This window comes from Xenopus laevis, chromosome 1L (genome assembly GCF_017654675.1).
Source record: "Xenopus laevis strain J_2021 chromosome 1L, Xenopus_laevis_v10.1, whole genome shotgun sequence".
NCBI lineage: Eukaryota > Metazoa > Chordata > Amphibia > Anura > Pipidae > Xenopus > Xenopus laevis.
Genome location: NC_054371.1, coordinates 151,682,458 through 151,697,252, shown reverse-complemented (window position 1 = coordinate 151,697,252; position 14,795 = coordinate 151,682,458). Strand labels below are relative to the sequence as shown.

Sequence of the window (14,795 nt, the reverse complement as noted above, 5' to 3'; positions counted from 1 at the left end):
TGACAGTATTAGTCTGACAATTGTTATTTACAAGGTATGCATACTTTTGAAAGTACTGTGGCTTTTTCGCAAAATTAGCGATTCCAAGCATATGGCATATGCATTGAATTGAACTGGTTCCCTGATGTTATACATGATAGTGCATTTTGTCCCAGTTGCTTAGCCTTGGGGGGTGATATTTCCTTAGGATAATGAATAAATGTACAGTAATCTATCCTTATCCTAGGACCTTTTGTCTAATAGGCGATTTTGCTGCATAGTTATGTTGGAGCTGATTCGTGGGATGGATTGGAAACTATCAATTCTGAATCAGCCTAATTGGGATAAATCTTAATGGACAGCATTCAGTCAATAAAGGCAGATCAATATTTATATTTACAGAATTCATGGGGAAAAAAATAAAAAAGTATTATTGCTCATATCGCCTTCTATGTCATTCAACATGCTAAACCAACGCCGGTCTGTGATAACCAATCTTGAAGGAAAAATGATAAATATGCATTATTTATCAAATTGATCAAAATTGCCATTTGAATTCAGTGCATTTAAATTGATACCTAAATATTCCATAAAAGTTGTAATGGCAGAGAATCTGCAGGACTGACATATATTGAGCAGGTAAATCTTACACCCACGTAAATGACAGCATGACCCATGTACAAGTCAAGACACACTTTCCTCATATGTAACAAAAAAGCACCAAGTACAGTAACCCATGGCAACCAATAAAACACTTCCTTTTTCACTTTTTTGACCAGTGAATACTAATTGCTGTTATAAGTGAGTACATCAGCAGCAGAGCTTCCCTTTTTTATTACACAACTCCACAGATCATCATAGTAAGTGCACTGTAGCTATTTCAACTGCAGGCAGCAAAGAGACAAAGATCTAAGAAAATGTAAAATAAAAAGTTGAAACTCTGCTTAGAATAAGGACATCTTTTACACAAACTGCCTCCTATTCCAGATTAAACTCTCCTTCTCCTACTCCTAATATTACACTGTCTCTCTGGCTTCCTTTTTCCTAGAGAGCCTGCGCAGAGCACGTTCGGAAACATCCGTTTGCGCAGGCGCTGAATTCATTCGTCCTTTCCGTCCTTCCCTTCTTACGTCACTGGGGGAAAAATGGCAGCGCTCAGTGTGGAAGCGGCATGTAGGTCTTTACTCAGACGCGGAGTCCGACTGCTTCCACAGAGAACGGAGAGACGGGTAGGACGAGCCACTACCATAGAACGTGTGTTCCGGTAGTTAACCGGCTGTTTTGTGGCTTTGACTTCTCAATGAGTTGTGAGTGACCTCTGTGGTGGTAGTCCATGTCCCTGCCAGTATAACCTGTAAGGATAGTGCTTCTCATGCCTGCCTGTCCCTACTGAGCCACCGTAGAAAAGTGAATTTCTGGAAGCTTAAGTGCATGTAGTTTGCAGGCTGGTGGCAATTCAGGGGCATGATGATCAGGAATGTCATGTAAAGCTTTCTGACAGCCAGCTGAAGCAGTTCAGTTTATTGATCATCTCTTGGTGTATACAGTAGTTCTGCTTACTTGTCAGCAGTGAATTGAAAACTATAACCACGTACAACATGCAGGTGTCTGCTCATTGTAGTGGCGTTTAACTAAATCCTGTTATGGCTTCAGCTATATAAGAGGCTGTTTACCAACAACTATGATATGACAGTAGCCATTGATCAATATGCAAGTATGACATTTGGGTATATTAAAGGGACAGTATCTTTTTTTTTTTTTTAATTGATACTGTTTATAGGGACTATAGGGTTATGACTGTGTATTAACTGAGTTGTTCTAATAAAGCCCACATTTGCATTTTCACCAGCTCAAGGCTTGACCTCTTCTCCTTAGATTGGTGTAGTAAACTTTGATTGAAATATCTTCTGCAAGTAGGGTTTCCACCTTTTATGGAAAAAATACCGACCTTTCTATATATTTATCTTTTTTCCCTATTAATAACATTGGGATCAATCATCATTTTTCCTGGCCAGGCCAGTAAAATACCAACCAGATGGCAACCCTACCTGCAAGTGACTCCTGTTCTTGTTTCCTCACAGTTTCACAAATCTCCAGCTACACAGTATTTGCACAGGATTCGCTCGCCTGGAACGAAACAGCTGTTTGTAGTAACAAGTGCCCGTTACCAAAGCACAGTGACTGGAGCTGCCAACCAGGTAATTCATAATTTTTGCTCTTATTTTACGGCTTGGTTCAAGTGTGTACCTGAGTAAATGGTTCATGCAGAAAGATCCACTCTATTTGCACACTGGCAGACAGATCCATTTCTGTCAGTACTTACTACCATGGGGCAGTTCGTAGGGAATTTGTCTTTTATCCTCACATTTGACATCAACTTATGGTTACAGATGGAACAGATTTAAAAGAAGCATCTGATATAACTGACCATTGCTTTAGGAAATTAGTTTTTAGAAATTGCTACCTGTCAGTGACTCGCTTACCTAAGAAAACTACATCAAAATAGGTTAATGTTGGTGTTTTAGTCTCCCTTCTTGTTTGTACAAAAAGTTTATTTAATGGGATCCTGTCATCAGAAAACATGTTTTTTTCAAAACGCATCAGTTAATAGTGCTGCTCCAGCAGACTTCTGCACTGAAATCCATTTCTCAAAAGAGCAAACAGATTTTTTTATATTCAATTTTGAAATCTGACATGGGGCTAGACATTTTGTCATTTTTCCCCCTGGTCATGTGACTTGTGCCTGCACTTTAGGAGAGAAATGCTTTCTGGCAGGCTGCTGTTTTTCCTTCTCAATGTAACTAAATGTGTCTCAGCGGGACATGGGTTTTTACTATTGAGTGTTGTTTTTAGATCTACCAGGCAGTTGTTATTTTGTGTTAGGGAACTGCTATCTGGTTACCTTCCCATTGTTCTTTTGTTTGGCTGCTGAGAGGGACAGGGAGGGGAGTGATATCACTCCAACTTGCAGTACAGCAGTAAAGAGTGATTGAAGTTTATCAGAGTTCAAATCACATGACTTGGGGCAGCTGGGAAACTGACAATATGTCTAGCCCCATGTCAGATTTCAAAATTGAATATAAAAAAAAATCTGTTTGCTCTTTTGAGAATGGATTTCAGTGCAGAATTCTGCTGGAGCAGCACTATTAACTGATTCATTTTGAAAAAAAAAATTCCTCTTCTATTTGCAACAAAAGAAACTCCTGCATTCACCGGCGATGTCCAAGACTTCCAAGGAGGACCACTTTGGTTTTTAAAAAAAAACGCTTTATTAAAACACAACAAATACAAATATTGTGCAACGGGTGTGTTTTGACTGAGGGAGTTTCTCTTGTTGCAAGTACCAATATCGTCATGGAGTGGCTGACTTCTAGTGAGAGCAGTGTCCAGACGGGAGAACACATACACCGGGTGAGCTCCGATGCAAACTGCATCTATTTCAATATATGCATATATATCATAACATAGCATGGCAGGATTAGTTTGGCGCCCCCCCCCCCATGAATAAAATTTTTTACCTTAGATCTGGGCCAAATATTTGCAGCAACCCATGGTACTATCACTTAAACAACAACTGAAGTGTGCAGTAAAGAAAGAATCTGAATCTTAACAAATTGTACTCTGCTTGGTGTGCTGACTGTCCCTGACAGGGAAGATAATTGCAGGGACATCAGCAGAGATGGCGTTGTTGAACTCAATGGATTGTACCATATATCAGTGCAATTAGAAGCACCGAGTAGAATGAGGAGAGCAATCCAAGGCAGAATATCTGCAACAATGTCGTTTATTAGCAGCTACAAAACACTACATGTTACATGTTTCAGGCCCCTTTATCAAGTGATATGAAGGGCGTTTGAGGCCCGAAACATGTAGTGTTTTGTAGCTGCTAATAAACAACATTGTTACAGATATTCTGCCTTGGATTGCTCTCCTCATTCTACTAGTTACGTTTATACTGAAGACTTGCGGTGAAGTCTTAGAGGAAAGAAGCACCATTGCACTTAAAAATTGGGCAGTGCGCTGAAGTAATCGAGTACAACAATTAGAAGCACCGGCCTGTGTCTGAGGTATATTATTATATATACTGGGGGTGCCAAAAACATTTGCTCACCCCTATGAATTTGACTTGAGTTGTCCTTTAGTGAATGTAAAAATAACTGGAGGTGCTTATTTGCTAACTTCCTTCACCATATCCGCTAATTTATTTTCTCTCCAGCTTTACATGGTTTTTATTAATCAGACTAGCTAAATCTTGCCAGTCAAAGATATGCCAGTGAGGTAAAATAGACAGGACAGGCAAAGCACTGGTTCAGTCCAAAACCTTCCTATTTAGCTTTCTGCATGTCATTGAGTCGGTGATCCCCTGCCTAAGAGAACAAAGAGACTTTTACAATTGCTGATGCACAACTTATTAGCTGTGTATCATCAAAACAGAATACTTAAAACAATAAAGATGATTTAGAAAAATGTGTTTTTTTGACAGGGGCTGTTCAAATTCAGACATTTCTTACAGTTAGAGTTGTAGTATTTCTGGTCAGGTGATCTCTGAAGCAGTAAAGACACCATCACAAAATGATGCTTCAAGGAAAGAGATGTAATAGGGCAATATTTACTCAAATATATTTACCAGTTTTGTAAGAATCTTTAAAATGCCACTTAATATGATATCTGTTGCTTAAATATTCATTTTGGGGGTAAAGTGTTTGTTGTAGAAACAAGCTATCTAGGCACACATATATTTTCCCAGTTATTTTGCATGTTCTGATAGGAATACCCTTTTGCCTTTGAGGTTTTCCCATTTATATCCCATTGCAAGGTTTCCTTGATAATCTCATCTTTATATTTTATATGTAGGCCCCAGTTCTACCAGAGATACAGTTACAGCCCACTGCTACACTTGAAAATGTGTTACCGCCACCTCTTGCCGAGTCAGCCCCCACAGTATCTGAAGCCATACTCCCTGAAGCTGTACATCAGAGTCTATCTGAATTGGGCCTAGGGGGTAACACTCCTGTTGGATTAATACAGAACTTTCTGGAGTTCCTTAACGTTGATGTTGGTTTGCCTTGGTGGGGAGCAATAGTAACTGGTAAGAGCTGAAGATTACTTGTTTATACCCTTTATGTACGGTTATCTTGTCCTTTCGTCTTAATGCTATTCTTTTCCATCCTATTCTTCCAGGAACAGTACTTGCTCGTATTTTAGTATTCCCTCTGATTGTCAAAGGACAGAGAGAAGCTGCCAAGCTCAACAATCACATGCCACAGATCAGCTCGATTACCACCCGTATGAATGAGGCCAAGCAATCTGGAAACAAACTCGAATGTAAGAACATGTGTTTTCAATGTTTACTAAACACAGTATTTTCTGCAGCGCATTTCCATAAAATAGAATATGTCCTAAGAATTCAGAGTACGGTCTATATCAGGGAAGGCATTCTGCTTACCAAACATCTATAGGTTATTTATTTGCTTGTCCGTCGATAACATTTTGTAGATTAAATTACATTGCATGTGAGCAAGTGCAAGGAAATACACAAAGTCTAGGTGTGGTAGCCTACCATTCCACATCATGACTGCCTCAGCTTTGTTGTGAAACATAACACGAAAATGCAATTACAGTTTTTTGTTATTATGGGTAAATTTTATGGGCAGGAACTAAAGAGAAACAGAGTTAAAACAAAAACATCAGGACAGTTCCTCTATTTAAAGGGATACTGTCATGGAAAAACATATTTTTTTCAAAATGCATCTGTTCGTAGTGCTGCTCCAACAGATTTCTGCACTGAAACCCATTTTTCAAAAGAACAAACTAATTTTTTTATATTTAATTTTGAAATCTGACGTGGGGCTAGACATACGGTATTATCAGATTCCCAGGTGGCTTCAGTCATGTGACATGCGCTCTGATAAACTTTACTCTTTACTGCTGCTCTGCAAATGGTAATGATATCACCCCTCACCCTTCCTCCCTGCAGTCCATTAGCAGGACAATGGGACGGTAACCTGATAACCGCTCACTGGTAAATATAAGAACAGCACTCAATAGTAAAAACCCATTTCCCACTGCGACTCCTTCAGTTACAATGAGTAGGAGAAACAACAGCCTGCCAGAAAGCAGTTCCATCCTAAAGTGTTGGCTCTTTCTGAAAGCACATGACCAGGCAAAATGACCTGAGATGGCTGCCTACACACCAACAGGGCAGCCATTAGTGGGTGACAGGGGGGAGAGTTGTAGGGGGCCTTGAGGGGGCCACACCACACTTACTTGATTAGCTGGGCCCCCCATCTTTCTGAGAGCTGCTGACTTCGGGAAGGCATGGACATTTAAGGGGCCCTGGCCACCAATTTTATTATAATGTGGGGGGGGCCCTGGCTACCAATTTTGCCCACCAATTTTTTTTTTCTCATGTGGGGTCCTAGCCACCAATATTTTTAATGGGGGGGCCCTGGTCACAAATGTTTTTTTTGGGGGGCCCTGACCACCAATATCTTTTTACTTTTTATTAACATGAGGGAACCCTAGCCACCAATTTTGTTTTTTTGTTTTTTTTTACTGTGTGGTGGGGAGTGCGAACCTGTAGGTGGGGCTTGCAGTGGGCGTAGCCCAGGGGCCCAGGAAATTTTGTCGTATGGGGCCCTGCAATTTCTGATGGCGGTCCTGCACACCAATATTACAACTGAAGAAATACACTTGTTGGATTAGTAATGAAATTGTATATGGTAGATGTAGACTAATATTCCATTACACATAATGAGTGATCTCATCCAGCTCCTTCTTGCTTTAAGAAATCATAGAAAGACTTGTTTAATAGTACAGGTCTCAAAACTGCATCCAGCCTTGCTCATTTTATTGCAAGTAGTAGTAAACTGTTTTTTTTCATTGCCCTTATCAAAATTCTGTGATAATGGGCAGGAGGAATGTAAAATGTAACAGATTCTATCACTGTGAATTCTTTGCTTGTCATAAGAATTGTCATATGTCATCATGTCTCTGAAGGGGCAGCTAACTTACCATCTCCTATGTATCTTCAGTCTCTAAGGCATACTCTGACCTAACTCTGTATCAGAAGAAACATGATGTCAATCCACTGCGTGGCTTTTTGGTGCCCCTAGTTCAGGTGAGATTTTTGCTGGATGGCAGTAGTTTTTGAGATGCAGCACACATGCAAAAACATCCTGTGAATGTATTGTCTATTCCTGTCATACATACCTCTCAATCTTTTTATTTGTACCTTTAGGCACCCATTTTCATCTCATTTTTTGTGGCCCTGCGGCAGTTGTCATATCTTCCAGTTCCCAGTATGCAAACTGGGGGGATGTGGTGGTTCACAGATCTGACTGCAGCTGATCCTTTCTATATACTGCCACTGACAGTAACTTGTACTATGTGGGGAGTACTCGAGGTAATTCAGCCAAATTCTGCAAATTTCATGGAGATGTAGTTCCATAATTTTGTCAATTTTGTCGTACTATTTCTGTCCCACTTTTTTTTTATTGATTGTACAAGTAAGACCTTTATTATGTTTCAGCTGGGAGCAGAGTCTGGCGTTGATAACCCCAATCTCAAAATAATGAAGACTGTGTTCCGTGTTATGCCACTGATCATTTTGCCTCTTACAATCAACTTCCCCACAGTGAGTACTCCTTATGCCTCTTTATTCTAGAATATTACTTTGAAATGAGAATTCAGTTCTCTTTATTTTTGCAAAAGGTTCATTTTTAACAAAATATGCCCCCCCCCCCCCGCAGTGAAAAAAAAAATTATAACAGACCAATACTGGCTTCTGCTCCTTTCCATTTTCCCTAATTTATAAAGGAATGTTCTTGTCTGTCTTACCTATGTTTTGACTTTTCCTTTTGCCTAATATCTCTTTAACAGGCAGTGTTCACATACTGGGTGACCTCAAACGTTTTCTCACTAGCCCAGGTGAGCTTCCTAAGGATCCCAGCTGTTCGTAAAAAACTAAAAATACCGGAAAGGATCATACATGACCCGTCCTCACTGCCGCCACAGGAGGGTTTCATAAAGAACCTTAAAAAAGGTAAAGAGGGTGTTTCCTGTATTAGACAGAAGAATATGTCTAATATTAATTGAAAACAAAAGACATTTATATAAGGGCTCTTACACACAGGTATGTGATTTATTGTAACACAAGTTATCAGTCCACAAACAGGGGACCAAAAAGGGCAATATTATTTCTGTAATGAAAGTACCCATGGCACACTGAACGAACGCGTGCAGATGATGTGCTGCATAGTGCATTTCACGTGTGTTCAGCAGTTTAGCAACATACCATTGCTATCTTATGAAAAGCCCTGCCACATGAATGCATCAAGAATTCCCTCTCCTGAACCAAACTAAACAGAACACCAAGTACTCCCCCATTTACATGTGAATAAAATGGCGATCTTTATATCGGTAAGATGCTTGGAAAGTTGAAGCCAATCAGATTTTGCATCTGGTTGGCATCAGAAAGCTGGGAAAAGAATATCAAGAGGCAAGTGCCCCTACCCTTGCATTCAATTGAGGTATGGCCAAAGAGGGCAGTACTGGGGTTAGCAGCACTTGATTTCCTTTTTCTGTCCCATTTGGCAGTCAGAAGTTTGTACAGATGAAGTCTGTTTGGTCCTGCTTCCAGCTGTGCATACACCAGGTTGCCACTTGCTACCATAGAGCTGGGAAACTAACGTCAAGTTGTTAGAGATGGCATCCCACCAACCCCCTCTCTGCAATTCAGGCAAATAAAGCAGTAGCAGGGATCCTGTGTGGTGAGGTTTCTGGGGTGGGGAGGACAGATTTGACAAAGGCCTAAATTATATAGTTTAGTTCTCAAATTTAACAGCAGAAGTGTTGCTAGTTGATTGTTGAATGTTAATGATGTAGGAGTAGTTATGTGTGCACATAAAAAAACCTGCATTGTATTCTATGTGTGAAAATCTTATCATTTATGACTTGTTATAGGCTGGAAGAATGCACAGACGCAACAGCAGCTGGAGGAGAGAGAACGTAGGATTAAGAATCACCTGGATTTGGCAGCAAAAGGTCAGGATTGATTCCAGACACAGATAAAAGGGTGGGACCAATGTGATTATGGACATAGATAAAAGGGTGGGACCAATGTGATTATGGACATAGATAAATGGGTGGGACCAATGTGTTATGGACATGGATAAAAGGGTAGGACCAATGTGATTATGAACATAGCTAAAAGATGAGTAGAAAACAAAATCTAGGGATAACATTTGCAATACAAACATTCATAAGACTTGGCATTGGCTTATTACTGATCTATATGTGGCTTTAGTTTAGTTTCTTTTTTGGTAGACTGTAAGTGTACCTAGATTATTTCTTATGTATTTGTTCCTTTGAATAAATATATAGACACATAACTATGAAATAACATTTTCTCGGTAACTGTATTTATTATAGGGCCACTGAGGCAGACATTCTCCCACAATCCTCTTCAGCAGAAAGAATCAAACCCTGTGTCTCCGAGTAAACCAAAGTCAAAGCCTTGGCAGGACACGATTGGATGAAGCACTACTTCTAATTTCATTAGAAGCCCATGAACTCAATGTCCCTACACACACATGATGCCAGTGAATGTTGGACTTAAAAGAGGAAATACTATAAGCCATTCACATTGTTTAATAAATAAAGGGTACATTTTGGTGGATTTATTATTTGTTGTAATGCTGACAATATTCATTTCTTCTACATTTTCCACTTGTATGTTTTGCTGGCAGTATTACTATAAAGATCTGCTGCACGTTTATGCAAGACATACCTAAGGTTCCAATAATTCCTGGGAGGAACAATATTTCATCAACTGTCAGAATACTCTAAGTTTGCCAACTTTAGCATTCTGGGCATTTAAATTGGTCATTCCATTGGTCATTTAAAACTTGTGATTGTCATCCCAATAAAATTGCCAGTGGGCAGCCATATTTGGTGGTTAAGCAAAGAAAAAATGTTTTTTATGGAATAGTCAGTCCTTTAGGTTTTTCCTCCTTGCCGGTCCCTTTACAGTCTCTCCACTGTTCCAAAACGATTCCAGTACACAATATGTGAGACCAGCGCCTATGGCAACAGAAGTCAGAAACTAATATAGTGCAGTATGTTTAATAAAAGAGGTAACACCCGGTGTTCATTAACAGTTATCTTAAGGGTGCCTATTATCCACTATTTCACTCTTCAGCAGAATTTATACTAATATTAGCAACTATTGGTAGTGAAATTTCTAGATCTAAGTTCACAAAACCGCAGTGAGCATTCACCAATGGCTGAATTTTCTACTCACAAACCAAAAGATCTGGTAGCATCTATAATGTGGGCTCCCATTCAGGTTTCAGCTGCACACGTGTCTCCTGACTCCAAGACAGGGAGAGAGATAGAAAACGAAAGATAGTGTAGTCCTATTTTATTTAAAATAATAATTTAAAATCAATTGCACTCACGTTTTCAATATAAAAACAATAGCATGTAGTCCATATAGGGTGCTGTGTTTTCCCTGGAGTGGCTCTGCCGGCTTTCTTTGCTGTTCACTCCGTGGTACTTCCTGCAACCTAACAGAGAAAACCTGTTTATTCTCTCTCCCTGTCTTGGAGTCAGGAGACACGTGTGCAGCTGAAACCTGAATGGGAGCCCACATTATATATGCTACCAGATCTTTTGGTTTGTGAGTAGAAAATTCAGCCATTGGTGAATGCTCACTGCGGTTTTGTTGACATCATTTATTAAACATACTGCACTATATTAGTTTCTGACTTCTGTTGCCATAGGTGCTGGTCTCACATATTGTGTATTGGAATATTTGGTGGTTAGCAGGCATGTATATTTGTGTGTGATATAAATATATTTATATTGTTTTTCGTTTGTTTCCCACAGTTTTACCGTAGGAAAAATTAATTAGTAAAATGAGACAATTGTTTAATGATCTGAATACTACAGCATGGAGGGAGTGCATTCACACAGATTTTGTTGCATTCCGTTTGATATGATGAGATTCAGTAGTTTAGGAGTGCTTTTTAATCAGGTTTGTAAACTGTATTACATACCCAAGTTCATGATTCAGGAAAGGAGTTTAATAACAGACACCTGGGCTAAAATAGATTTTGAAAAATATATGGCTAAAACTATAAGCTCCCACACTCATGCCAAACAACACAAACAAGCCTTCACTGGTATAGTCACCTGGTTCTTAAAAAAATAAAAATTATCTAAAAACATTACTTATTAAAACATCCTTGAAGGACAAAGTATCACAAGCTGCTATCAGCTTGCAAAGGAAGACATTCCTGTAAAGGGGCCAGAATTGTTCAAAACAAGTTTTTATGAGGCCAATAATTCATGGAATCGTTTCCCTTGAATTTTGTATTCCCTAATTTGCCTCTGTTTTCCTTTAGCTAGTGCTGGAATTTTCTGTATTTGCCTTTTGTTCTTCCTTTGCTTTTCAAGAAAAGAAGATTTTTAGTAGAACTTACCGTTAAATCTCTTTCTCTCTAGGCACTTGGGGGACACAGGAACCACAGGGTTAAGCTCCTCCCTCCAGGAGGCAGGACACTGATACTAAAAAAGAAATTGCTGGACTCCTCCCTCTCCCTCTATACCTCCTCTTGCTTAGCTCCCCCAATTTAGTTTCGATAACAAGCCAATAACAAGGACTATATGTATATACACCAACTAGAAGAACAAAAGAGCATGGGGAACAGTTTCCCATTTAAACCCCACAACCGGGGTATGTTTCGGGGAGGGCGTTCCTCTGTCCCCCAAGTGCCTAGAGAGAAAGATTTAACAGTAAGTTCTACTAAAAATCTCCTTTTCTCTTACTGCCTTGGGGGACACAGGAACCACAGCAGTCCCATTATTCCATATATGAGGGAGGGAGAAACGGAGACCAGTGCCTGTTTCAGTCTGAACCTACGACTGATTGCAGGACCTTTCTGCCAAAGCTCGCTTTGTAAAGGTGTGCGCGGAGGACCATGTAGCATCTTTGCACAGCTGGTCAGCAGAAGCATCATTCCTCCAAGCCCACGAAGTGCTCAGGGCCCTAGTCGAATGGGCTCTGTCTCTCTCGGGAGGACTTCTGTGGGCGGCTAGGTATGCCTGACGGATTGTCTCTCTGATCCATCACAAAATAGTCACCTTGGAAGCTGCTGTCCCCATCTGGGGGCATGAGGGAATCACAAACAAGGATTCTGACTTCCGAATTGAAGCCGTTCTTTGTATGTATGTCGACAATGCCCTTACCACATCCAGGGAATGAAGACAGACCTCCTTTTCATTCTTCGGATTCGGACAGAAGGAAGGTACCACAATCAACTGGTTAACGTGAAAACTAGACACCACCTTAGGAAGGAAGGAGGGTACAGTTCGCAAGACCACCTTGTCTGGATGGAAAACCATGAACGGTGGGGCCATGGAAAGTGCCCCCAACAACGAGACCCTTCTGACCGAAGCAATGGCCACCAGAAACACTACCTTCCAGGTCAGGGGAGGCAGGTCTACTGACCGCAGTGGTTCGAACGGTGCATACTGAAGTGATCAACACTAGGTTGAGATCCCATGCCAGCACTGGTTGTTTGAAGGGCAGGACTACATGGGCCACCCCCTGGAGAAAAGTCAGAATGTCATCCCTTAGGGCCAGCCGGTCCTGGAAGAAAACTGACAAGGCTGAGACCTGCACCTTTAGAGATGACAGTCTCAAACCCCCCTCGAGACCTTTCTGCAGAAACAGGAGCACACAGAACAACTCAAGTTCATTGAACGGCACTCCTCTAGGTTCCCAACATGCTGCGTAGGCCTTCCACACCCTGTAGTAAGCCTTGGCAGAAGATGGCTTTCTTGCCCTGATCATTGTCCCGATCACCGTACCAGCAAAGCCCTTGTCTCTCAGGATGGAGGTCTCAACAGCCACGCCGTCAAGGTCAGGAGACCTGGATTGTGATGTAGTATTGGACCTTGCTGAAGTAAGTCCGGACATCGTGGGTTCCCCGCCGATAGGGATATGAGATTGGTGAACCAGGCCCTTCGGAGCCAATATGGAGCCACGACAATTAAACTCAGATTTTCGTGCCGAAACTTTCTAAGAACCCGTGGTAGCATGGGCATTGGAGGGAGGACATACGCTAGTTGGAACCGCCATGGCAGGGTCATTGCGTCCACTCCAGCTGCCTGTAGGTCTCTGCTTCTGGCAAAAAAACCTGGGCACCTTCTTGTTGTGTCGAGATGCCATCAGATCGACCTCTGGTTGTCCCTACCTTTGCACGATCATAATCGAACACCTCTGGTAGTAGTTCCCACTCTCCCGGATCTAGGCGGTAGTCTGCTTCTCAATTTTGAATTCCCGGAATGTGAACCGCGGATATTCATGCAATTCGAGTCTCCGCTCAGGACAGAATCCTTTTTGCCTCCGACCAGTCTGTGGAACTGCGGTTTCCCCCCTGATGGTTTATATATGTGACTGCGGTCGCGTTGTCTGTCTGTTTGCGCACGGAGAGACCCGTCAGGAGGTCCTCCCACTGGCGCAGGGCTAGGTATATAGCCAGAAGCTTCGTTTATTGACAGTTTGGACTCCTCTGGAGACCATCTTCCTTGTGCCAAACTCTGAGTAAACCGTACTCCCCATCCAGTTCGGCTTGCGTCAGTGGTGATGACTGTCCATTGCATCTCTCCCCATCGCTGACCTTGGTCAAGATTTTGAGGGTTCATCCACCACTGTAGGGACTGCAATGTAGACCGATCCAGATCGATCTTCTGAGTCAGCGACTCCTTCTTCTGCCAGTTTCGCAGAATGCACAACTGGAGAGGATGCAAATGGAATTGCGTAAAAGGTACTGCCTCCATGGTTGATACATATACCCCAGTACCTGCATGCAAAGACGTATCGAGGGAGATCTGGTCTGGATAAGCTGTCTGGAGAGGTACTGCAGCCTCTCCTGCTTCTCCCGAGGGAGTACTACTGTCTGAGAGTACGTGTTGAATATCAATCCCAGGAATAGCATGACCTGGGTAGGGATGAGAAAAGATTTCTTCCTGTTGATCAGCCATCCGAACTGCTCCAGTGTTGTGATGGTAATTGCCAGATGTTCCTGCGTCTCCTCCAGAGATGCTGCCTTCACCAGGATATCGTCTAGATACGGTGTGATGTATATGCCCTGCAAGCGCAGGACTGCCGTCTTGGTGAATACCCGTGGAGTTGAAGACAGGCCGAAGGGAAGTGCTACAAACTTTTAATGCCGCTGGAGGAAGGCAAAACGCAGGTACTTGTGATGGTCTTCTACCTTGTCGTGCCACACCTCCCGGAACCATTGCAGTCGTCCCCCTACCGTCTGGTCCGGTCCCGGAGGGCCTTTCCCGTCATTGGGACGAGGCCTTGTCCACTGGGGTCTTTTGCTGATTCTTGCGGGGCTGCCATCCCTGTCGGTTTCTGTGTTGAAACCTACCCTTTGAACGGCCTGAAGCAGGAGGCGGTGAACCTTTCGAAGAACGGAATCCTGAGCCACGAAAAAACCTGCCCTGTCTCTGTCCTGCATTGGAGTGAGCCCTCGGCTGGGGTAATAGTGTACTGTTCCCCCCTGTGGCCTAGGATATCATCTTCTCTAGTTCCTCGCCAAATAGGCGCTTTCCCTTTAAAGTCATGGACGTCAGAGCCTTCTTGGAGCTGAGGTCGGCTGTCCAGTGTTTAAGTCAGAGTGCTCTGCGCGCTGCCACTGCTGTGGCCGATGTCCTGGCTGTTGCTTGTAGAGAATCTAGGAGGGCATCTCCTAGGAAGGAATTCGCATCCACAATCTGGGACGCCAGCGAGGATAATT

At 42.1% G+C, this 14,795-nt stretch overlaps 1 protein-coding gene across 1 annotated transcript; it reads left to right on the top strand.

Moving 5' to 3' along the window:
• Positions 1 to 1,049: 1,049 nt before the first annotated feature.
• oxa1l.L (oxidase (cytochrome c) assembly 1-like L homeolog) lies at positions 1,050 to 9,665 on the top strand. Its single transcript, XM_018259609.2, has 10 exons — positions 1,050 to 1,208; positions 2,061 to 2,177; positions 4,834 to 5,068; positions 5,161 to 5,304; positions 7,014 to 7,099; positions 7,220 to 7,384; positions 7,511 to 7,615; positions 7,861 to 8,023; positions 8,944 to 9,024; positions 9,412 to 9,665. Exons 1-10 carry the CDS (start codon positions 1,125 to 1,127, stop codon positions 9,516 to 9,518), a joined length of 1,287 nt encoding a protein of 428 aa, XP_018115098.1. The 5' UTR covers positions 1,050 to 1,124; the 3' UTR covers positions 9,519 to 9,665.
• The last annotated feature ends 5,130 nt before the right edge of the window (positions 9,666 to 14,795 follow it).

What these genes read in the sequence shown, in the direction of transcription:
- oxa1l.L (XM_018259609.2), top strand. Translation starts at nt 1,125, where the DNA reads ATGGCAGCGCTCAGTGTGGAAGCGGCATGTAGGTCTTTACTCAGACGC. An exon ending in CATAAAGAACCTTAAAAAAG is followed by an intron (nt 8,024 to 8,943) that starts GTAAAGAGGGTG and finishes GACTTGTTATAG; the next exon opens with GCTGGAAGAATGCACAGACG. An exon ending in CCTGGATTTGGCAGCAAAAG is followed by an intron (nt 9,025 to 9,411) that starts GTCAGGATTGAT and finishes TATTTATTATAG; the next exon opens with GGCCACTGAGGCAGACATTC.